Source organism: Carassius auratus, chromosome 21 (genome assembly GCF_003368295.1).
Source record: "Carassius auratus strain Wakin chromosome 21, ASM336829v1, whole genome shotgun sequence".
NCBI classification, from domain to species: domain Eukaryota; kingdom Metazoa; phylum Chordata; class Actinopteri; order Cypriniformes; family Cyprinidae; genus Carassius; species Carassius auratus.
Window position 1 is genome coordinate 4,552,245 of NC_039263.1, and position 24,834 is coordinate 4,577,078.

General features: G+C 37.3%; 1 protein-coding gene across 1 annotated transcript; it reads right to left on the minus strand.

Moving 5' to 3' along the window:
• Positions 1-342: 342 nt before the first annotated feature.
• LOC113038283 (5-hydroxytryptamine receptor 2A) lies at positions 343-18,275 on the minus strand. The gene is made up of 5 exons (XM_026195592.1): positions 18,232-18,275; positions 12,601-12,653; positions 6,802-7,239; positions 6,314-6,514; positions 343-1,187 (listed from the first exon to the last, which is right to left on the minus strand). Exons 3-5 carry the CDS (start codon positions 7,097-7,099, stop codon positions 604-606), a joined length of 1,083 nt encoding a protein of 360 aa, XP_026051377.1. The 5' UTR covers positions 7,100-7,239; positions 12,601-12,653; positions 18,232-18,275; the 3' UTR covers positions 343-603.
• Positions 18,276-24,834: the final 6,559 nt, after the last annotated feature.

Here is a 24,834-nt window from a genome sequence, read left to right on the forward strand (position 1 = left end):
CAAGGAGTGTGTTAGTGTTTGCTTTGGCCTTGCGATGCATTCAGTACAAGTGGACAGACACGAGTCCTGGATAGAGCTGCGTTTGCAAAAGTATTATAGAGAGTTATTCAAAACGCTTTTGCATCACGTTTTCCATCGGGAAAGTAAAGAATCCTAACTGTTCTTTTCAGAGACAAATCTGGAGAACGACAGGAGCTACAACATTAATCCTCACAGTTTACAGGCAGTGTTGGGGAAAGTAAAGCATCACAATATTGCATTACTCCCTAAAAACATGCTTATTAGTTTCTCTTTTTATGGAAAGTAGTACGTTACTTTTTAAATCTGGGCAGGGCTTGCTTGTTTTTTTTTTTTTTATATAAAACATATATTTTACAAAAGTAAGCCCGATCACACCAAAAGTGAAAAAGTGTTCAGAAATGACAGTTAAGAGGTTAAAGGGAAAGTAAGTTTGGTAGACTCATATTAGAAATATAGGCTAGGTCAAGATGGTCAACTAGTGAGTTAGACATTAAGCACTCGACTAGTGGAGCTGGTTTGAACCATTATGCTGCAACTGTGTGAATATTATCAGACGGCCTGGGCTTTCTTCTGCTGCACGTCTTAATGATATTTACATCGTAGATAGCGAGCGAAGGCTTGTCGGTACGTCTCGTTGAAAAGGGTGTAGATCAGAGGATTCACTCCGGAGGAGATATATCCCACCCAGACAAAAAAGTGAATGAGTTTATAGAGATGCTCGCTGCAGTTGTCCTGACAGATGGCGACCAGGACATTGGTGATGAAGAACGGACACCACATGACCAGGAAGAGGAAGAAGACGATCCCCAAGACTTTGGAGGCTCGACGCTCATTGTTCAAAGCTTGAATCATGCCTCGTCTGCCTTGGCCTTGTGGACCTGGTGCGGACCTGATGGTGGAGGACTTACTGTTCAGCAGACTCGTGTCACTGATCTCAACAGATGAATGTTTGGACTGGCCCTTGCTCTCTTGCGGGAAGGAAGTGCTGTGCCTCTGGAGATCACGGAGCGTGAGGTAATAGCAGACCACCATGATGACCAGAGGAACGAAGAAGGCCACGGAGGAGCCAACGAGGACGAAACGAGGCTCGTTCAGAGTGCAGGAGCCGTTTACAAACACCTTCTGCTTGTCCTGGAAGCCCATCACTGGAATGGGCAGCGACAACACTGGAAGAAATAAAACGAGAAGAATGAATAATCAGCTCAGAAAGCGTGTTTTAATCCATCGCATCCCACCGGTTACATTAGTGACCCAGATTTAGTTTGGAGGGAATTTTATGCAGAATTTTACATTTTCAATCACAATGATTCTATGTGAACATGTTAACTGATGTGAACACCAGTAAAAGTAAAAAGTAAAAGCTGTCAAAGACGTAATGGTCTGTTATTGATTTACAACACATAACCGTGTAAGTGAGGTTCATTATAAAACTGCTGATTTCAAAATGTTAATACAGCTTAAAAAAAACAATTATTCTAGGTTTATCATGTCATTAAAGTCGAAATATTACAAGAATAAAGTTGAAATATTACGAGAATAAAGTTGAAATATTACGAGAATAAAGTTGAAATATTACGAGAATAAAGTTGAAATATTACGAGAATAAAGATGAAATATTACGAGAATAAAGTCAAAATATTATGAGAATAAAGTTGAAATATTATGAGAATAAAGTTGAAATATTATGAGAATAAAGTCTAAATATTACGAGAATAAAGATGAAATATTACGAGAATAAAGTTGAAATATTACGAGAATAAAGTCAAAATATTACGAGAATAAAGTTGAAATATTATGAGAATAAAGATGAAATATTACGAGAATAAAGATGAAATATTACAAGAATAAAGTCGAAATATTACAAGAATAAAGTCGAAATATTACGAGAATAAAGATGAAATATTACGAGAATAAAGATGAAATATTACGAGAATAAAGTTGAAATATTACGAGAATAAAGTCAAAATATATGAGAATAAAGTCAAAATATTATGAGAATAAAGTCGAAATATTATGAGAATAAAGTTGAAATATTATGAGAATAAAGTCTAAATATTACGAGAATAAAGATGAAATATTACGAGAATAAAGTCAAAATATTACGAGAATAAAGTCAAAATATTACGAGAATAAAGTTGAAATATTACGAGAATAAAGATGAAATATTACGAGAATAAAGATGAAATATTACAAGAATAAAGTCAAAATATTACAAGAATAAAGTCGAAATATTACAAGAATAAAGTCGAAATATTACGAGAATAAAGATGAAATATTACGAGAATAAAGATTAAATATTACGAGAATAAAGTCGAAATATTACGAGAATAAAGTTGAAATATTACGAGAATAAAGATGAAATATTACGAGAATAAAGATTAAATATTACGAGAATAAAGATGAAATATTACGAGAATAAAGATGAAATATTACGAGAATAAAGATGAAATATTACAAGAATAAAGTCGAAATATTACGAAATAAAGTCGAAATATTACGAGAATAAAGATGAAATATTACGAGAATAAAGATGAAATATTACGAGAATAAAGTCAAAATATATGAGAATAAAGTCAAAATATTATGAGAATAAAGTCAAAATATTATGAGAATAAAGTCGAAATATTATGAGAATAAAGTCTAAATATTACGAGAATAAAGATGAAATATTACGAGAATAAAGTTGAAATATTACGAGAATAAAGTCAAAATATTACGAGAATAAAGTTGAAATATTATGAGAATAAAGATGAAATATTACAAGAATAAAGTTGAAATATTACAAGAATAAAGTCGAAATATTACGAGAATAAAGATGAAATATTACGAGAATAAAGTTGAAATATTACGAGAATAAAGTCAAAATATATGAGAATAAAGTCAAAATATTATGAGAATAAAGTCGAAATATTATGAGAATAAAGTTGAAATATTATGAGAATAAAGTCTAAATATTACGAGAATAAAGATGAAATATTACGAGAATAAAGTCAAAATATTACGAGAATAAAGTTTAAATATTATGAGAATAAAGATGAAATATTACGAGAATAAAGATGAAATATTACAAGAATAAAGTCAAAATATTACAAGAATAAAGTCGAAATATTACGAAATAAAGTCGAAATATTACGAGAATAAAGATGAAATATTACGAGAATAAAGATTAAATATTACGAGAATAAAGTCGAAATATTACGAGAATAAAGATGAAATATTACGAGAATAAAGATGAAATATTACAAGAATAAAGTCAAAATATTACAAGAATAAAGTCGAAATATTACGAAATAAAGTCGAAATATTACGAGAATAAAGTTGAAATATTACGAGAATAAAGATGAAATATTACGAGAATAAAGATTAAATATTACGAGAATAAAGATTAAATATTACGAGAATAAAGTCGAAATATTACGAGAATAAAGTTGAAATATTACGAGAATAAAGGTGAAATATTACGAGAATAAAGTCGAAATATTACAAGAATAAAGTTGAAATATTATGAGAATAAAGTCGAAATATTATGAGAATAAAGTTGAAATATTACAAGAATAAAGATGAAATATTACAAGAATAAAGTCGAAATATTATGAGAATAAAGTTGAAATATTACGAAAAAGGAATGCCGTTTTTTTTCCACTGCAATCCAGGGACTTGACTACAAAGCATAAGTTTACTATGTAATACCAAACCAAGGACACAGGTAGAATGGAAGCCAGATCTCAAATGGAAAGATACAATGACAGAATTCTTGAGTGAGGCATAAAAGTACAAGACAACAGCAAACAGAAGTGTTTGAGTAATTCTATTTTTCAAATCTTCCATTACTGGTGCAGAAATCTTACAAAGGAGCTTTAATCTGGCAGTATAGAGATGCTTCAAGATGACATCACATCCATGGACTTAACTTTGTTGTTTGATGGTTGTGACTTTATTATATAATTATACTGTACTGATAAATATACATGCTGATAATGTATATATATATAGCCTGAATACACTGTAGGTCGCTTTGGATAAAAGTGTCTGCCAAATGCATAAATGTAAATAATTAGGTTAAGCATAAATTAGAATATTAATTGTGTGAAATCACTCAACAAAGGTTCTTTATTAATCTGTGGTTCCACAAAGAACCTTTAACACCCATGGGACCTTTAACTACACAAAAGATTCCTGTACTTCAGGTTTAGAAAATAACTTTATCTAAGGAGTTGTCCACTAAAATGCTCTTTACAGAACTGGTTCTTCTATTGTACTGGTACTGATGAAATAAACAACTAACCTTTATTTTTAAGAGTCAGAGATCAGTGCTAGAGCATTTGCTCATTTCAGGTCAAAAGAGAAATGGCCAGAAATATACATTTCTATAGCACACTTTTCTCCACTCATCTGTGTGCAACAAACGCTCAGCTTTAACATTAAGAACAACAAATTCTAGCATTGGATCGCTACTCATTATAACACATCGTAAGATAATAAAAACTCTAGACCAAGAACAGGAGATGCTTCTTGTGGATTAGGTAAATGCATGGATGCAAGCTGCTTCAAAATGAAAATCAGAAATGCTAAATACATGATAGGGCTGGAGTGCTGACGGAGGGCCTGATGCAGCAGTAGTGGCTTCTCCTGTCAGTTCCTGTTAGTGCTGTGTACTCACTAGGTAAAGACATCAAGCAGAGTCTGTGATGCCCCGGGAAGCACACAGAAACAGGGTCAGAGCACTTGCCTGACTGCTCACATTATTGCTCATCATGCTAAATGAGCGGAGGAACAGATGCAGTATATGTATGTTACAGTTTTTCTCAGTTGCTTTGGTACATTTCTCGGATCATCCTTGAGATTTGTAAAACAGTAAGTGCATTTCTCAAAACAACTCATACAAATAGCAAAACACCTGCTCAAAATCCTTAATTCATCTCTCAAAAATAAATATCTGTGTCAATGAGCATGTCAGTGCCATCAGAATGACAAGTCCTTGTGTCATAGTTTATGGATAAGACAGTCAAATCGCTTAGTATCCAGAGGCATGGGACCTCTGACGTTTATAGCAATTGTAAGTTGCTTTAGATAAAAGTGTCAGCTAAATGAATAAATTATATAGAAAAGGAAAAAGAAATATTGGCACAAAGATGAAAATAAGTCAATTTTCAGAATTTGTAACTCTTTTGTTGTCCTCTGTCTATACCAGGCGGCAAGGAAGTCAGCCGGGTGCCGCCATCTTGTAGCAGAACTTCACTTGCGTTAGCATCCCATTGACTCCCATTCATTTTGGCGTCACTTTGACAGCGAATAACTTTACATCTGAGGCGTTTAACGACTCCATTTGTCCATTATTTATTTCTAAAGATACACGACAATGTATAAAGGGCTCCATTACCTTCTATGTTACATTATGGCCCCGTAGAAACAGTTTTTGTAAAAATAAGCTAACGTTTGCGTCATAACCACGTGACTCTCTGTCGCATTACCGTACAGACAGGAGGAGAAGCTCGCAGGCAATTCACTTAATATGTCGTACTGGCGTTACATTTTAAAATACTATACAAAATAATTAATCAGAATACTTACTCCTGCTCACTCACGACAAAGAACTCCCCGCTCAAGCTCGCCGTCTCTGCAAGATTAACGATGGCAGTTTGCACGCACAGCTACTACAAGATTTACATCTGTCAGACAGGTTGCTGACATCGTCAAGCTTCGTTTGAGTCTGCGCGTCAGAAACGGAAGTGCTAAAAATAGCTAAAAATGGGCTTCACTTGTCTCAATTGAGTTCCAATGGGGTCGCTGTGTCCATTTCTTTTACTGTCTATGGTCTATATAGTATAAGCTTTCCAACTGAAAACTCGTGAGGTGAACCTTTGAGATATTTCAGAGAAATGGTTTATCATCTACATTTTCTTCATCGGTAAAGATTCACTTTCCAAATTGACAAAAAATCTAATAGTAATGTGTAAAAATAAAAAGTGTGCTTGGCAGTTTATGACAACTAGATTAACCATTTTGCATTGAATGACTTATATGATGAACTAAAGACTAGATGTTTTGAGGGGTAAGACTATTGCACAGACATGACATTAGCATCAGCATATATATATATTGTGGCACTATTTTATTTTCATTTTCCTTTTTTTTTTTTTTTTTTTTTTTCGAACAATGAAAAATTAAATATGGGTTCTTAAGGCAATTATTCTTGTTTTCTTTTAAGCCTGGTCAAGCCTGTGTCTTGAAAATGTGTTGACTTGATGGTACCACAATGGTATCTTCTGTAAATTGGATGCTCAATTCTCACCTATAGAAACAGTCCAGACAGAAATGATTTTTAACATGGTCTTGCGAAGTGTGTTGCTGCGGCTGTATTTGATTGGATTACGGATCCCAATATAGCGGTCCAGAGAGATGGCGCACAGGTGCATGATGGAGGCTGTGGAGAAAAGCACATCAAGGAAGATCCACATGGGACACAGCAGTTCAGGGAGAGGCCAGATGTGATCTGGAAATACACAACAAGAGGAGATGTTTCAGAGACTCAGGTACAAACTGAAAGAAGTAGAGTGTCTGGTCCTTTTGCCAAACCGTGGTAACACACACACACAAATTTATATATATATATATATATATATATATATATATATTGCATGAAGAAAATTAATCCCATTCAGTGACAATCAAGATTGATATTTGTTGTTGACATTGGTCGACAGCTTTTGTGAGACTCATCCATTTTCATTTTCAAGTGTGCACCTGATAGGTTTCCTTTACAAAAAGGATAGTACTTACTGTAAAGAATATTAATTAGTGAAGCAGGCATAACTAGGAATCCCACCAGCATGTCTGCCACGGCCAGTGAGCACAGAAAGTAGTTGGTGGCATTATGCAGTTTGCTCTCGATGGATACGGCCATAATTACCAGTATATTCCCAGCAACAGTAAAAAATATAATGGCCAGAATGAACAGGGCTGGCCAGTTCTTCTCCATGGGTTGTGTGTCCTCTAATTCTGTGAGGTTGGATTTGAAATCGCTGTGGTTAAGGTCCAAAGAGACATTCCAGGGAAGAGTAACGTTCAATAAGGCCATTGTGGTACAAGTAAAACTGAACTGATAGGGCTCTCAGCAGCAGCTGTCAGTGTTAATTCTGTGTGATCAGTCTCAGGTGTCAACTGACTTCAGGCCGTCTTCCTTAGAACTGGTTACTCTTGTGGTTGTGTGTCTTACACCTAAAACAGATGGAAATACTGGTTAGACAGATGGACAGACAGATGATAGACAGACATACATACAGATAGACAGATGATAGACAGACAGATAAAAGAGATGATAGATAAACAGACAGATGATAGACAGATAACAAACAGAGAAATAGACAGACAAACAGACAGACAGAGTATAGACAGACAGACAGACAGACAAAGAGAGTATAGACAGCTAGATCATAGACTCACTGACAGACAGACAGACAGATTATAGACTGAAAGACAGACACACAGACAGATTATAGACAGAGTATAGACAGACAGACTGACAGATTATAGACTGAAAGACAGACAGACAGATTATAGACTGAAAGACAGACACACAGACAGATTATAGACTGACAGACAGACAGATTATAGACAGAGTATAGACAGACAGACTGACAGACAGACAGATAGTTAGAGAGACAGACAGACAGACAGAGTATAGACAGACAGACAGACAGAGCATAGACAGACAGACAGACAGATAGACAGACAGACATAGAAAAAACAGACAGACGGACAGAGTTTAGACAGACAGACGGAGTATAGACAAACTGACAGACAGACAGACAGACAGAGTATAGACAGACAGACAGACAGACATAGAAAAGAGACAGACAGACAGACAGACATACATAGAAAAACAGACAGACAGACAGAGTATAGAAAGACAGACATACAGACAGACAGAGTTTAGACAAACAGAGTATAGACAAACAGACAGACAGAGATTAGATAGACAGACAGACATAGAAAAACATACTATGAAGGTATTTTTGATTCAAATTAACTGAGCACCTGTGGCAGTGCGATTTGTAGTTGTAGAGAAAAGCCACACATGTGTATCAGTAAATTTGAAGCCACAGAGATAAATGTTTTAAGAGTTGCAAACCTGTAGCCTTTTTTTCTCTCCCACAAACACAACACAACAGTTACACCTTCTCAGATTCTTCATTGCAGGTGCACAAATCCTATTCTACAAATCACACATTTAGAAACTCGTACGCTCACATTTTTGAAACAATTGCTGCAGTGAATGTGGTGCAAAACGCATTTACACACCCGCATCAAGAAATGTGCAGTCGTGGAGAAATGTTGAACATCCGCAAATCAGTACGTGAATTCATCAAATGAGAGTGGCACACTTGTAGAATATTTTCTCAGAATGTCTTGTATATTTTTCTACCACAAACACAAAGTACATAACTACAGCTGCTTGAATCTGCTGCGATGAAGCTCAAACACTGTTTTTTCGCTTTCAAGCGACAAGTTTCGCGCTCTCCCTTTTGCACCGAGATATTTGGTTCAAAAGTGATTTGTGCATCTGTAGAGGTAGTGGGCGGGACTGTTTAGAGATTACAGAATTTCAGCCAATCAGAAGAGCTACTGAGCCGGTAGATATACGCCCCAAGCAGTTTTACGCCCCTGTTGTTCCTCATGCGTCCAGTAGGGGGAGGCAGTATATTAGTATATGAGCCCAGTCATTTATAAGAACAGCAGACCATATCTATATGTATGATAGCAGCAGACCTTCTTGAAGCGATACGGATGAGGTATGTTAAATAATCTGCTAAAGTACTTGTTGTTGATTGTATTGTGTAATGATGCAACATTTATTATTTATAAAAGATTGATCAATTAAATAAGAAAGAATAGCGATATCAATTCAAAAGATGGATCAGTTTATTTCGAGAGGCAAAAGTACTTGATTGAGTCAGATGTTCTGTCTGACTCAAACTTAACTAACCACAGTCTATCATCAATGGACAGATAAAGAAACAATTAAAGAAGAGTGGCAAACCATAGGAGAGTCATCTACAGGAGTCATGCTGTTAAGAAATAACCAAGTCATGGTGTTAATAAATTTTTTGTGAACAACAATATTGTCTTTCTTTTAAATGACCCTTGGAACTTTAGAAAATTGTTAAATTTTGTTGGTATTCATAAAATGCTATGTAGAACATGTTCTATTGCTGTATAACGAGCAATTGTGAATTGTAAAGCAAATATTTCATTTAGGATCCATATGATTACAAAGTACTGTATGTCTAATGGCCTGAATATGGTTAATATCTAAATATAACTTAATATAAATTCACAACATCATATATCAGTCAATCTCTGTATATAAAAACAGTTTATAAATATATATAAATAATACATTTTACAGTAGGTCATAGGTCTGCAGCCTCCCCCTACTGGACGCATGAGGAACAACAGGGGCGTAAAACTGCTTGGGGCGTATATCTACTGGCTCAGTAAGCTCTTCTGATTGGCTGAAATTCTGTAATCTCTAAACAGTCCCGCCCACTACCTCTACAGATGCACAAATCACTTTTGAACCAAATATCTCGGTGCAAAAGGGAGAGCGCGAAACTTGTCGCTTGAAAGCGAAAAAACAGTGTTTGAGATTCATCGCAGCAGATTCAAGCAGCTGTAGTTATGTACTTTGTGTTTGTGGTAGAAAAATATACAAGACATTCTGAGAAAATATTCTACAAGTGTGCAACTCTCATTTGATGAATTCACGTACTGATTTGCGGATGTTCAACATTTCTCCACGACTGCACATTTCTTGATGCGGGTGTGTAAATGCGTTTTGCACCACATTCACTGCAGCAATTGTTTCAAAAATGTGAGCGTACGAGTTTCTAAATGTGTGATTTGTAGAATAGGATTTGTGCACCTGCAATGAAGAATTTGAGAAGGTGTAACTGTTGTGTTGTGTTTGTGGGAGAGAAAAAAAGGCTACAGGTTTGCAACTCTTAAAACATTTCACTCTGTGACTTCAAATTTACTGATACACATGTGTGGCTTTTCTCTACAACTACAAATCGCACTGCCACAGGTGCTCAGTTAATTTGAATCAAAAATACCTTCATAAAAAACAGACAGAGTATAGACAGCAGTGTTGTAGTCGAGTCACCAACTGTCGAGTCCAAGTCGAGTCTCGAGTCTCAGTGTTCGAGTCCGAGTCCAAGTCCGAGTCACCAAAGAAGAGTCCGAGTCGAGTCCAAGTCGAGTCTCGAGTCCCCAATTGGAATTTTTTTTTTTTTTTTTTTTGAGGAAACAATAGCAACCAACTGAGTTGGTAGGCATTGAAGTCCATTATATGAAAAAAAACATCATGAAATGTTTTCCTTAAAAAACATAATTTAAGAAAAAACGCCATGGATATCCTGAATGGCATTGGGAGGAGTAAATGATTAGGAAATTTTCATTTATGTGTGAATTAATCATTTAACACTGTATTACAGAAATGCACTCGTTGAAAAAAAAGAAACGTGCATATTACAATGAGTGTGTGTGAGAGAGAGACACAGTGTGAGTGTGTGTGTGTGTGTGTGTGAGTGTGTGAGAGAGAGAGAGAGAGAGCATTTGTGTGTGAGTGACGGTGACCGAGTGATTTAGCGTGAGTGCGTTTGTATGTTTTCAAGTGAATGTGTGTGTGTGACGGCACGCGCATGGTCAGAAAGCAACGTATAAGGGCCGTTCAAATATCGCGTCTTTTGCACGCTCAAGTTCGTTATGTCCACTGTACTGTAGGCGCGCAGTATGCACGCTCATAATGGAAGTATGCGCGCTCATAACGGCAGCATCCAGGCGCGTCCCCACCGCATTGAGTTAAAAAACATCTAAACTTTTCAGAATGCTGCAAGGGCACCACGGGTCATGTGACAAGAACTAACAAATCAGCTTCATCTTTTCCTGCAAGTGCCCAAGTGCTTTGGAAAAAAAGTAATGTGAAAGTAAAGTGAGTGACGTCAGTGAGTGTGTTGTAAAGCAAAGAGAGCGAGCGGTAGCAGTGTCTGTGAGGGAAAAGAATAGATCCCGGCCAGTCTTGGGCACGAAATATAACATTTTTAAGTTTATAAAATTTTTAGTCAAAAACAACGTAATGAATGTTCAAGTCTGATTTTATATATCCTTGAGTCCGAGTCCAAATACGAGTCATCAGTCCACCAGTCCAAGTCAAAACACGAGTCCAGAGAATGGAGTCTCGAGTCGGACTCGAGTCCAAAGAAAAGTGACTCGAGTCGGACTCGAGTCCGAGTCCAGAGTATAGACAGACTAACAGACAGACAGACATAGAAAACAGACAGACAGAGTATAGACAGACAGACAGACATAGAAAAACAGACAGACAGACAGACAGACAGACAGAGTATAGAAAGACAGACAGACATAGACAGACAGACAGACAGAGTATAGACAGACAGACAGACATAGAAAAACAGACAGACAGACAGACAGACAGACAGACAGAGTATAGAAAGACAGACAGACAGAGTATAGAAAGACAGACAGACATAGACAGACAGACAGACAGAGTATAGAAAGACAGACAGACATAGAAAACAGACAGACAGAGTATAGACAGACAGACAGAAAGACATAGAAAAACAGACAGACAGAGTATAGAAAGACAGACAGACATAGACAGACAGACAGACAGACAGAGTATAGACAGACATACGGACAGACAGAGTATAGACAAACTGACAGACAGACAGACAGACAGACAGACAGAGTATAGACAGACAGACAGACATAGAAAACAGACAGACAGAGTATAGACAGACAGACAGAAAGACATGGAAAAACAGACAGAGTATAGAAAGACAGACAGAGAGATAGAGTATAGAAAGACAGACAGACAGAGTATAGACATACATACAGAGTATAGACAGATAGACATACAGACAGACAGACAGAGTATAGACAGACAGACAGAGTATAGACACACAGACAGACAGAGTATAGATAGACAGACAGACAGACAGACAGACATAGAAAAACAGACAGACAGAGTATAGACAGACAGACAAACATACAGAGTATAGACAGACAGACAAACAGACAGACAGACAGACAGATTATAGAAAGACAGACAGACATAGACAGACAGAGTATAGACAGACATACGGACAGACAGAGTATAGACAGACAGACAGACAGACAGACAGATAGAGTATAGAAAGATAGACAGACAGACAGACAGAGTATAGACAGACAGACAGATAGATAGATAGATAGATAGATAGATAGATAGATAGATAGATAGATAGATAGATAGATAGATAGATAGATAGATAGATAGATAGATAGATAGATAGATAGATAGATAGATAGATGTTTTAGGTTCATTTAGCGTGAAGAGGCTGGTTGGTTGCACACATCTTATTCTTTTGAAGCAATTGCTACCAAATATTTACACATGCAAATATCTGTTTAAACTCAGAGAGAAATGTCTTGTTCCCTGTAGGAAAAAGATCAGGCAAAATAACACTTTTTATGTCATATGATGTTAATAGTTCAGCATTGCAAGATAATATCTACATCTTATCTCAGTTTGGATCCATCCTGTCATACCGCATCTTGAACACTGTATTCTGTAAACACATACAGACCTTAGTCAATTCATATTGAATTTTACATGTAAGGTATAAACGTCCAGTCTTTAAAATAACACAAGCTGTAAAAAGTCTCAAAACTTTCTAGTTAAAGATTTTTGGAAAGATGTTTTATCAACTAAAGAACTGGCAACAGTACAACCCTGTACTTCTGTCCCTCACAGCCTTGTTTTCATTCCTGTCAAAGATTAAATATGACATTACCCTGACTGAATGTCTGTCATAAAAGCTGTGAGTTGGGGCAAGATTTTCAATAAATAGTTATTTAAATTTCGATCTGTTCCTCACACAAAGCTATCTAGACTTTGACTACATTCATGGTATTAATATGCCCTCTTTGGAGCAAGCGTCATCACTATGTACATCACTGTGAAATTAACAAAATGAATTTTTAAGTTTTCTATGGAAGAAAGTGTGTGGAACAACATGAGGTTGAGTAAATAATTACAGTACTTTCATTTTTAGGTAAACTGTGCCTGTGCGTGTGATTTTTTTTTTGTTCACACTTGAATGATGAGAAGTGTAAACAGAGGTGACTTGATTTGCATGGCTCACAGTATTTTTTCACAGCCTTTTATCACCAAGAAGCAGCTGCTTTGACTTGTAGTCAAATATATTTCTTCATCTCTCACTTTCACAGATGACTCAAATTCAAATTCAATGCTTATTATATGAAATTAGGATGTGATTCACAATTGCCCAAACGATCACAGAACACAGGAAAAACTCTTAATTTGCAAAGTGTTGCAAAATAATGTAACCAGCAAAGAAAAGAAAAGACAAATAAAAGAAAACTAGGGTAACAAAGGAATGGTGATGAACACTTGAACAAAACTGAATGACAGAAAGCAAATACTTGTCACAATATCTCAATGCCTGTTTGAGCAAACTTTCCTGAACTGCAATCCTAACGCTGCCAAGAATGCCAGGAGGGCAAGGAACTAGTTCAGCAGTATGTCGGGTTCAGCCCACAAAGAGTAAACATCAGTGCAAAGCAGCACTTGTGCACTTCACTCTCAAGGAAAGTTCATTAAACAAATATTTGAAAACAAATATTTTTTTGAGTTATCTTGATATTTTTCTGGCTAAATGTGAAGGAGGAAGTATGTTATTCAAGGAACTTGTGAATAGGGGAGCTTTTTTGAGACTTTTGTATACAGACATGTAAAATAAACCCGGTAACACTTCACTTAAAGCCTTTATATATAATGTATTATAAAGGGTTATTAATGTGTATAATGCATTATAATGTGCATTATAATATGTTATATTTTGTTGTAAATAGTTATGTAAATAATAACTTAAAAATGCATAGTGTAACAATGAATTGATAAGTGTTATATTGTACTAACTGTGATCACAATTATTGAGATTATGAATTGCGGTGCATTACAAAGTAGAGCTGAAACAACGAATCGATTTAATCGATTAAAATCGATTATTAAAATAGTTGTCAACTAATTTGGTAATCGATTCGTCGCTAAATAAATTTTATTTGCCATAAGCGGCTCATTTCGTGCATATTTCAAATCTGCGGTGACCAAAGTGTGGCAGTAATGAGCCACCGGAGGTTTTACTCAGCCAGTACAGCAGGTGAAGTAGCGAATAGCCAATAGCTGGCCTCGTTTTATGTCACGTGCTTCCCGAACAGCGTCTCTGCAGCATTCAGCGGGAAGTGGGAGTACTTTACTTTGAGCCTTCAAAATGAAGAGTAACCTGTAAACTCTGCACTACTGAACTGTTTAAGGGGCCGTTCACATATCGTGTCTTTTGCGTGCTCAAGTTCGTTATTTCCTATGTAGGCGCGCAGTATGCACTATCATAATGGAAGCGACGCGGTCGCGACACGCACGCGGTGCGATGCGCCCGTTTTTCCAGGCGCGTCCACATCGCATCCATTTATCCTTTGCTGAAATTTCTGGGTCTTCATGGAGAGGGCACGTCATGGAGAGAGCACGTCATGGTTGCTTAGCAAAGGCAGACGCCTCAGGGGCACTTCTGCCCGAGCGCTTTGGAAAGAAGGAGAAAGCGGCGCGACTAGTGTTTTCCACGCGTTTTTAGGTGCGATATGTGAACGGGCCCTAAGAATTTTATTTGTGCAGATTCTCCAGTACAAGGTTGTTTGCAAATGTTTAGTCGTAAAAGCTGATAACATTGCTTTTTAACAGTTAACATTTAAAGCTTTACAAACATGTTATGTGATCAGTTTGTCGTTTACCAGTTCATAATTCAGACTTGCAGCCTAATTATGACTGAATGAGAGAGGTAAATGTTTGAGTATATTCACTGCTCTTTTTCACACAGAAGGTTTTTTGTGTGTGTCCCAATTTTTTTTTCTGGACAACCTTCTGATGAATTTTACTTTAAATTGTGAGTTCCATTCAGGTTTCATGCCATTGGCACTTTTTTTCGAAGGATTGTTTACAATTTCACAGCATAAGCTATAAAGCTTTTTCCCAGTAAATAATAAAATACAATGCACTGCAATTTTATTCTGTTTTATCCTTATACTTCGTGAAAATATGTTCTCAAAGATTCCTTAAGCTTTGTTTGGGATGTTAAACTACTTTAGGAGCTCTAAGGACTGCCATGGTGAAAACAATATTTGAAATCTCCTTGTGAATTTTGCTAGAGTATGGGTCAGTGTTTTGATTGCAGAAGAGTTCGACAAAGGATTACTAACATAATAAAACAACTCCAGGTATATTTTTGATGAGGATATGACAATGCAAAATGGTTAAAATCTCTTAAAAATCTATGCTGAATGATAAAGACCCTTTATTAATAATTTATTTGGGGAAAAAATGGAAAAAACTAAAATATAAGTACATAAACCGATTAATCGATTAATCGTAAAAATAATCGACAGATTAATCGATTATCAAAATAATCGTTAGTTGCAGCCCTATTACAAAGCATAATTAATGCTTTAACACTACTTCTATAATGCATCATAAAAAAAAGTCTTTAAAGTAAAGTATTAACATAAATGCTTCTTACAGTAATGAAACTTTGTGGCAGGAAAACACACATTGTGTTTGTTTGAAATTGAAATTATTTGATAATATATGGACTTTTGCATTGATTACTGATAAAATGTGGTCCGATCTTTATCTAAGCCAGTGATAGACAAACAAAATCTGACTTAACCAATAACATGCACACAAAAAAAGTATCGTTGCATGCAAGCAAAACCCTTTCTTATCTGTAAAGTAGGAGCATCACGGTTTAATGCTGCTTTGCTGCTGCTTCAGGGCCTGGAAACGCCGCAATTAGAGAATTCAAATGTGCATCAAAATATTCATGACTTCAAGCTAAAGAGAGGTTTGGTGGTGCAATAAAACAATGACCCAGTGCACACAAGGAAATCTAATAATGATGGCTGAAAAAGAAAAAAAGTGTGTTTTTCTGAGTCCCAACCTTAAGTTAAATGAGATGCATAACCTAAAAAGACTCTGCCATCAAGACAATAGTGAAATCCTGATCAACTGAAAGTTTACTTTAAAGGATCTACAGGTTACTACATGCAAGGGCTCACTTTCCTTTTCCAATTGATTGATCAACATATGCAACAAAGATGTGAAAAGTGTTTTTGTGCTATTAGTTTAGTGCATAATTGAGAGTTAAATTAAGATCAGACCACATTTTTTTATGAGTAATCAATGCAGAAATCCTAATATTTCCAAAGCGTTCACAAACTGTATTATGTAAATTATGAATGTAAGGTGAGTAATGTTCACTGATGGCTGCCAATATTCCTCCTTTGTGCTGAAGTTTGATGATCATACCAAACCTGTTACAAAAAACAACAAACAAACAAAGCCAAAGGGCATGCGGGGACATCAAAAGCCGGATTCACTAAGAAAGAAGTTAACGCATATGTTATATGTGTTAACTTCTTTCTTAGAAAAATTCCAAGCTGTTTATGGAAGTACTGTTCGTTTCTTGAAAAATTCCTAATAAGTGATCAAAGATTTTCTTTAGAAGAAAATTACAGGCCTCAAAAATACCACAATACCACAAACACGCTTTGCCACTTATAAAACAGTGAGCTCAAACCCACTAACAACTGTTAGCATTGCAATTTCTTGTGTAACATGTCTTTAAAAAACAAGAATGACACACGCTACTGTTAGAATTTACGAGACAGCATTATTCTGCCAATGTTCCAGTTTTTCATCTTGTGTAGATGAAATCGAAAGACAAACACCTGTGCTGGTGTTCATCCACTGTGCATCTAATTGTTTGGATAGTATTTCATATTTTTAGATTTTTAAATATAATTCAATGTGGTGCGACTGTAGAATTGTAGCAAACTGTTCTCTTATTCAGTTCTGTATTATGTTAGATTTTGTACTTGGGTTAAGCAGTTTTGATGTAAACATGCAAAACAGTCTGCAGAGTTTTGGAGTGGGAAAATAATTCATGCAATTTGAAAGATTTATAGTTATTGAATGCATTTGGTGCATTTGTCATAAATTATCTGGTGCTGTGCTCACTGTGTGAAGGGTTTTGAAAAAAAAAAACAGTATGTATCAGGATGGAGAGGTCTGAATAAACTAATAATCTAAATAAACAAGTTCATTTATAAAATATGCTACCTTTAGAGAATTAAGACAAGATTGAGGTTAACCGACAATTATATAGTTTTATATATATATATATTTTTTTTTTGGAAGATTATTTTCCAGAATGTGAATCCTTCTCAAGGTTGATCCTAATTACATGCATAAATTTTGTAAAATATACGTACAATGTATAAACACATATGTAGGATATACAATAAGTGCATTGCAACTGAGGCCACGTAATATAAAGTGGGACCTAAAATGATTATTATTGGGGAGAAGAGCTGTCAAAAGAGCAACTTTCTATGTAAAAGAAAGAGCAACATTTCTATATAAAAATATGCTTTAAAAATTTCCTTATGAAAGGAAAATATATTTACCAACATATTTCTTAAAATATATTGTAATATATTATTTTCCCTTTTTATTTTCTAATATATATTTGAATACATTGAATAATATATTGATGATACATATATTATATAATATATTGCAAAATATACAAAATGAATGCCGCTTTCAATTTATTGCAATATATTGGAAAAAATAAATATTAAATCCCATATATAAGAATATATGCTTAATATATTACATGATATTTTCCAATATACTGCAATATATTTTTGTTTCATAAGGGTTGGACTGCAAAACCAAACTATTAAACGTTTCCACAGTTATTGCCAAATTTGTCGTCAGCAAAATTAAAAGATACAACACAAAATGTGTTATTTAATTGACTGTAAACTAGTAAACTAAATGCCTTCATACAGGTGGTAGACTCTTGTCTTAACGTCGTTACACCACAATGTTTTAGTTTAGGAGACAAACTGATTTCTAATTTCAGAGTTTTAGTTGTCTAAAATCAGAGAAAACATAACATTATGCGTTTGTCGGATTGAGACGCGCTTTTAAGTCTCTCCAGCTCAGGTCTCTCCTATTGTTTAAGTACTCCAGACTACATAATTCAGGTCAATCAAGCAGTATCTTACCCTCATGCGGCTGTGCTGTGTTCATAGTGTGTCTTTGGCTCTCTCTCTCCGAGCGCGTTTCTTTTATCAGCGCCGGAAAAAAACAAAAGGTGTCGCCTCCGAGGGCAGGACATATCAGGCTTCATGACGAACACAGACTGTTTCAATATCATCAGACCAGTGTCAGTGTGTAGCCTATAACCATTTATTATATGCATATGTAGGTATATAGGCTAAGTGTAGACTATGCATGCATTAATTATGCAACAGAGAAAACTAACTCCTGTAGTTTTAACTGTAGTCTGTTTTTTTTTCTGTTTTTTTTACGCTGTTTATCAAACATTGATACATTTTTTGTACATTTATCTATAAAAAAACTACAATTAGCCAATTCTAAAGTAGGCTATGTGCCCCAAAATTTTTTTATACTCAACATTTTGTGCATTTTGTTAATCAGTTAACAGTTAACTAATCAGTTCAAACCTCCATTCCCTAACCCCACCCTATTTCGTTTTAAGTGTTTAATTCACAAAGTGTAAAACTGTATAACATTTGAGCGCCAATGTTTCAGCTACAAATGAAACTTCTACACTTTTCCACCAGGCAGCGCCATATAACCAGAGTAGCGTGTATGGCTCACGATGGGGGACAGAATATTATTATTATTATTAATAATAATAATAATAATAATAATAATAATAATAATAATAATAATAATAAAACGATTTCATATGATCATTACATATTTATTATTTATTTATGTATTTATTTATTTAACTTTTTTGGAAAACATATGAATGTGCAAAAAATCTGATTTTGGTTGACAAACTGAAGGCCTGGCTGCATAAATACTAGTCGTGTCCCAAATGAGGCACTATATGCACTGACTGCAGTATACTTATACATTCATTATGCACTCAACGTGTTGCCTATGAATTATATAAAGATATTTTGTTGAGTCTGATAGCTACTCTCCCTCTGCTATGTAATTAAAGCTGCGATAGTTGCGTGCATGAAGTGTCCAACATTCCACACTTTTTCAGTTAATTGAACACATCATCCAGGTTTTTAAAGTATACTTTTTTTTTGTTGGAATTTTCTGTGAAAACACACTCACACTATTTATTATGGAATCAAAACAGAGCCACATATACTTACAAAAGAATTTAAGTTTGCAAACAAAAATTAAAGTATTGAGAAAAATAAATGTGCTTTATGCAAACAAATATTAAAGGGGTCATGAAATGAGAAACCAAATTTGCCTTGATCTTTTGGAATATAAGAGGTCTTTGTACCATTAAAACGTCCTGCAAGTTTCATAGCTTAAGACGTCCTCCCCATTATAAACGAGCCATTTATTTAATCAAGCTCTAAATACAGCTCGTTCTGGATCCATGGTAAGAAGTGACGTCACGGTGCGAAGTGACGTTCCAACCATTTGCATATGACCGCCTCCAGCACAAGACAACTACGCTCATTTCGGATCGTTGTCGCGCTGCGCGCCTCACAAGTGTTCAGTCGACGGACAGCGAGTGGGTCTGTGTACAGGAAAATTACAATGCCACGCAGATGTGCTGTTCCTGGCTGTGGACAAACAACATCTTTGAATACGCTGCCGAAAGATCCTGACGTCAGGGAAAAATGGATGCAGTTTATTTGTATAAGAGAATCTTGAAAATATGTCGCCTTTCTAGTAGGCCTACATGTAATAGAAGATTAAAAATGTTGCCTTATCAATGCTGCATCTTCAAATATGGCCTGTGCATGCATTTTTGTCCGCAGTACACCCTATCATTTCATTGAAATTAGGTAAATAATGTTGAACTGTTAGCATATTAAACTATAGAATAATTATGCAACAATAAACCGTTTTCAAGTGTCTCGGGTTACAATTTTTTTATTAATTCAAAATAGTTTCACTTTCCATGTGGACACGGGCTGATCCAGTCTTCGTTGTTGTGGTGATGGTTCATTTTCCTCTGATTCCTCATCTGATTCCGGCTCAAACATATAAGGTTTTATCATTGCAAGAGCCATCGCTTCGAATGCATCACTCGCTACTAAACAGTTACGCTCAATCCGCAAATGTTCCGTCAAATGTCGTTAGCCAATCATAACAGTGGGCGTTAACACTGAACTCTTAAAGGGGAAACAACCTCAAAACAGACTGTTTGAATCAAAGGATGAGAAACAGGGTGGGAAAATGTCATAATTCACTACATTTTAAAAGTTTTTTTTTTTTTAACTATAGTAATACTATAATTGCACCTAGGGGACCATAATAATAAAATAAAAAAACCCATGTCATGACCCCTTTAAGAATTGCAAAAGCAAATGAAGTATTGCAAGAAGACGTTTTGCAAACAAAAATAAGAAATTGCTAAATTTAAATGAAAAAGCGTAAAAGTAATGATTTTGCAATACATATTTTCCATGGCCACATATATTAATTTATTTGCAACGCTGCTTTTATTTTGCATTTCAATCAAGTTGGTGCTTACAATACTGTTTTTCTCTTTGCGCTTCATGTTTCTGTGCATCTCACTTTCTGACACTGTTTTGACATAGGGGTAGAGTCAATGGAAAGGGGCTTGTACAATAGGACTGGGCACACCTCCCTGGAAGTGATGTAATTGGACCGAGACACAGACGCAGCTCACTGATTCAGGTACTGTCATGAGCAGAGGCAAGCGGGTGGATTGTTTCCTTTTATTCGCTAGAATAAAAAAATGACTTGACTTGACTCGGGGAGTTCAGCTGTGACTTAACTAGTCTCGGGGAGATCATCTGTGACTTGACTAATCTCGGGGAGATCATCTGTGACAAGATCAGCTGTGACTTGACTTGACTCGGGGAGATCAGCTGTGACTTGACTAGTCTCAGGGAGTTCAGCTGTGACTTGATTCAGGGAGATCAGCTGTGACTTGATTCAGGGAGATCAGCTGTGACTTGATTCAGGGAGATCAGCTGTGACTTGATTCAGGGAGATCAGCTGTGACTTGATTCAGGGAGATCAGCTGTGACTTGACTAGTCTCAGGGAGTTCAGCTGTGACTTGACTAATCTCGGGGAGATCATCTGTGACAAGATCAGCGGTGACTTGACTTGACTCTGGGAGATCAGCTGTGACTTGACTAGTCTCAGGGAGATCATCTGTGACAAGATCAGCGGTGACTTGACTTGATTCAGGGAGATCAGCTGTGACTTGATTCAGGGAGATCAGCTGTGACTCGATTCAGGGAGATCAGCTGTGACTTGATTCAGGGAGATCAGCTGTGACTCGATTCAGGGAGATCAGCTGTTACTCGATTCAGGGAGATCAGCTGTGACTCGATTCAGGGAGATCAGCTGTGACTCGATTCAGGGAGATCAGCTGTGACTCGATTCAGGGAGATCAGCTGTGACTCGATTCAGGGAGATCAGCTGTGACTCGATTCAGGGAGATCAGCTGTTACTCGATTCAGGGAGATCAGCTGTGACTCGATTCAGGGAGATCAGCTGTGACTCGATTCAGGGAGATCAGCTGTGACTCGATTCAGGGAGATCAGCTGTGACTTGATTCAGGGAGATCAGCTGTGACTTGATTCAGGGAGATCAGCTGTGACTTGATTCAGGGAGATCAGCTGTGACTCGATTCAGGGAGATCAGCTGTGACTCGATTCAGGGAGATCAGCTGTGACTCGATTCAGGGAGATCAGCTGTGACTCGATTCAGGGAGATCAGCTGTGACTTGATTCAGGGAGATCAGCTGTGACTCGATTCAGGGAGATCAGCTGTGACTTGATTCAGGGAGATCAGCTGTGACTTGACTAGTCTCAGGGAGATCAGTTGTGACTTAATTCATGGAGATCAGCTGTGACTTGACTAGTCTCAGGGAGTTCAGCTGTGACTTAATTCAGGGAGATCAGCTGTGACTTGACTAGTCTCAGGGAGATCAGCTGTGACTTGATTCAGGGAGATCAGCTGTGACTCGATTCAGGGAGATCAGCTGTGACTTGATTCAGGGAGATCAGCTGTGACTTGACTAGTCTCAGGGAGATCAGCTGTGACTTTACTAGTCTCAGGGAGTTCGGCTGTGACTTAATTCAGGGAGATCAGCTGTGACTTGACTAGTCTCAGGGAGATCAGCTGTGACTTGATTCAGGGAGATCAGCTGTGACTCGATTCAGGGAGATCAGCTGTGACTCGATTCAGGGAGATCAGCTGTGACTTGATTCAGGGAGATCAGCTGTGACTTGATTCAGGGAGATCAGCTGTGACTTGATTCAGGGAGATCAGCTGTGACTTGATTCAGGGAGATCAGCTGTGACTTGACTAGTCTCAGGGAGATCAGCTGTGACTTAATTCAGGGAGATCAGCTGTGACTTGACTAGTCTCAGGGAGTTCAGCTGTGACTTAATTCAGGGAGATCAGCTGTGACTTGACCAGTCTCAGGGAGTTCAGCTGTGACTTAATTCAGGGAGATCAGCTGTGACTTGATTCAGGGAGATCAGCTGTGACTTGATTCAGGGAGATCAGCTGTGACTTGACTAGTCTCAGGGAGATCAGCTGTGACTTAATTCAGGGAGATCAGCTGTGACTTGACTAGTCTCAGGGAGTTCAGCTGTGACTTAATTCAGGGAGATCAGCTGTGACTTGACTAGTCTCAGGGAGTTCAGCTGTGACTTAATTCAGGGAGATCAGCTGTGACTTGACTAGTCTCAGGGAGATCAGCTGTGACTTGATTCAGGGAGATCAGCTGTGACTCGATTCAGGGAGATCAGCTGTGACTCGATTCAGGGAGATCAGCTGTGACTCGATTCAGGGAGATCAGCTGTGACTCGATTCAGGGAGTTCAGCTGTGACTCGATTCAGGGAGATCAGCTGTGACTCGATTCAGGGAGATCAGCTGTGACTCGATTCAGGGAGATCAGCTGTGACTTGATTCAGGGAGATCAGCTGTGACTTGATTCAGGGAGTTCAGCTGTGACTTGATTCAGGGAGATCAGCTGTGACTTGACTAGTCTCAGGGAGATCAGCTGTGACTTAATTCAGGGAGATCAGCTGTGACTTGATTCAGGGAGATCAGCTGTGACTCGATTCAGGGAGATCAGCTGTGACTTGATTCAGGGAGATCAGCTGTGACTTGATTCAGGGAGATCAGCTGTGACTTGATTCAGGGAGATCAGCTGTGACTTGACTAGTCTCAGGGAGATCAGCTGTGACTTGACTAGTCTCAGGGAGTTCAGCTGTGACTTGACTAGTCTCAGGGAGTTCAGCTGTGACTTGATTCAGGGAGATCAGCTGTGACTTGATTCAGGGAGATCAGCTGTGACTTGATTCAGGGAGATCAGCTGTGACTTGACTAGTCTCAGGGAGATCAGCTGTGACTTAATTCAGGGAGATCAGCTGTGACTTGACTAGTCTCAGGGAGTTCAGCTGTGACTTAATTCAGGGAGATCAGCTGTGACTTGACTAGTCTCAGGGAGATCAGCTGTGACTTGATTCAGGGAGATCAGCTGTGACTCGATTCAGGGAGATCAGCTGTGACTCGATTCAGGGAGATCAGCTGTGACTTAGGGAGATCAGCTGTGACTTAATTCAGGGAGATCAGCTGTGACTTGACTAGTCTCAGGGAGATCAGCTGTGACTTGACTAGTCTCAGGGAGATCAGCTGTGACTTGACTAGTCTGAGGGAGTTCAGCTGTGACTTGATTCAGGGAGTTCAGCTGTGACTTGACTAGTCTCAGGGAGATCAGCTGTGACTTGACTAGTCTGAGGGAGTTCAGCTGTGACTTGATTCAGGGAGTTCAGCTGTGACTTGATTCAGGGAGATCAGCTGTGACTTGATTCAGGGAGTTCAGCTGTGACTTGATTCAGGGAGATCAGCTGTGACTTGACTAGTCTCAGGGAGTTCAGCTGTGACTAGTCTCAGGGAGATCAGCTGTGACTTGACTAGTCTGAGGGAGTTCAGCTGTGACTTGATTCAGGGAGATCAGCTGTGACTTGATTCAGGGAGTTCAGCTGTGACTTGATTCAGGGAGATCAGCTGTGACTTGATAAAGGGAGATCAGCTGTGACTTGACTAGTCTCAGGGAGTTCAGCTGTGACTTGATTCAGGGAGATCAGCTGTGACTTGACTGTTTATTTTGAATGTGTTTTAATTTCGAGACAATCACAATTAATATATGGACGAAAGGGTACCTCATGAAAATGTTGGCAACTCAAAAGGTTTAATATGTGAATAAATTATTTTATTTTTAACTTACATCCAAGTTGTGGTGAAAGCCAGGTCCCCTGAATTATTTTCTGAGTGCATCTCAGTAGTTGTGTCCCAAATGAAGTACACTATATTTAGCCTACTCTGCCATCCAGTAGACTATATGGGAATTTTATAAGCTTATTTTGTCAAACATCTGACTTTTTTCAGTTTATTAAGTGCCTATGTTCTTGGAGGCATAACTATTTTTTTTGTGATAATTACATTTAAAGTAAACTGTACTTTTAGAGGCCTTCAAGACAAAAGAAAATCTTGTTAAAGCGTACTTTTTATAGCATATCTACAAAAACAGCATGCTTGTTCATTCTGCAATGTTAAATTTGTACCACTAGATGTCAGTAGCCACGCAGGCTGTAAAAATAATAC

Excerpts from the sequence above, each read along its gene's own strand:
- LOC113038283 (XM_026195592.1), bottom strand. The coding sequence starts at position 7,099 with ATGGCCTTATTGAACGTTACTCTTCCCTGGAATGTCTCTTTGGACCTT. Across the intron at positions 6,515-6,801 it reads ACTAATTAATATTCTTTACA|ATCACATCTGGCCTCTCCCT; the intron begins GTAAGTACTATC and ends GTGTATTTCCAG. Across the intron at positions 1,188-6,313 it reads TGTCTGGACTGTTTCTATAG|TGTTGTCGCTGCCCATTCCA; the intron begins GTGAGAATTGAG and ends TATTTCTTCCAG.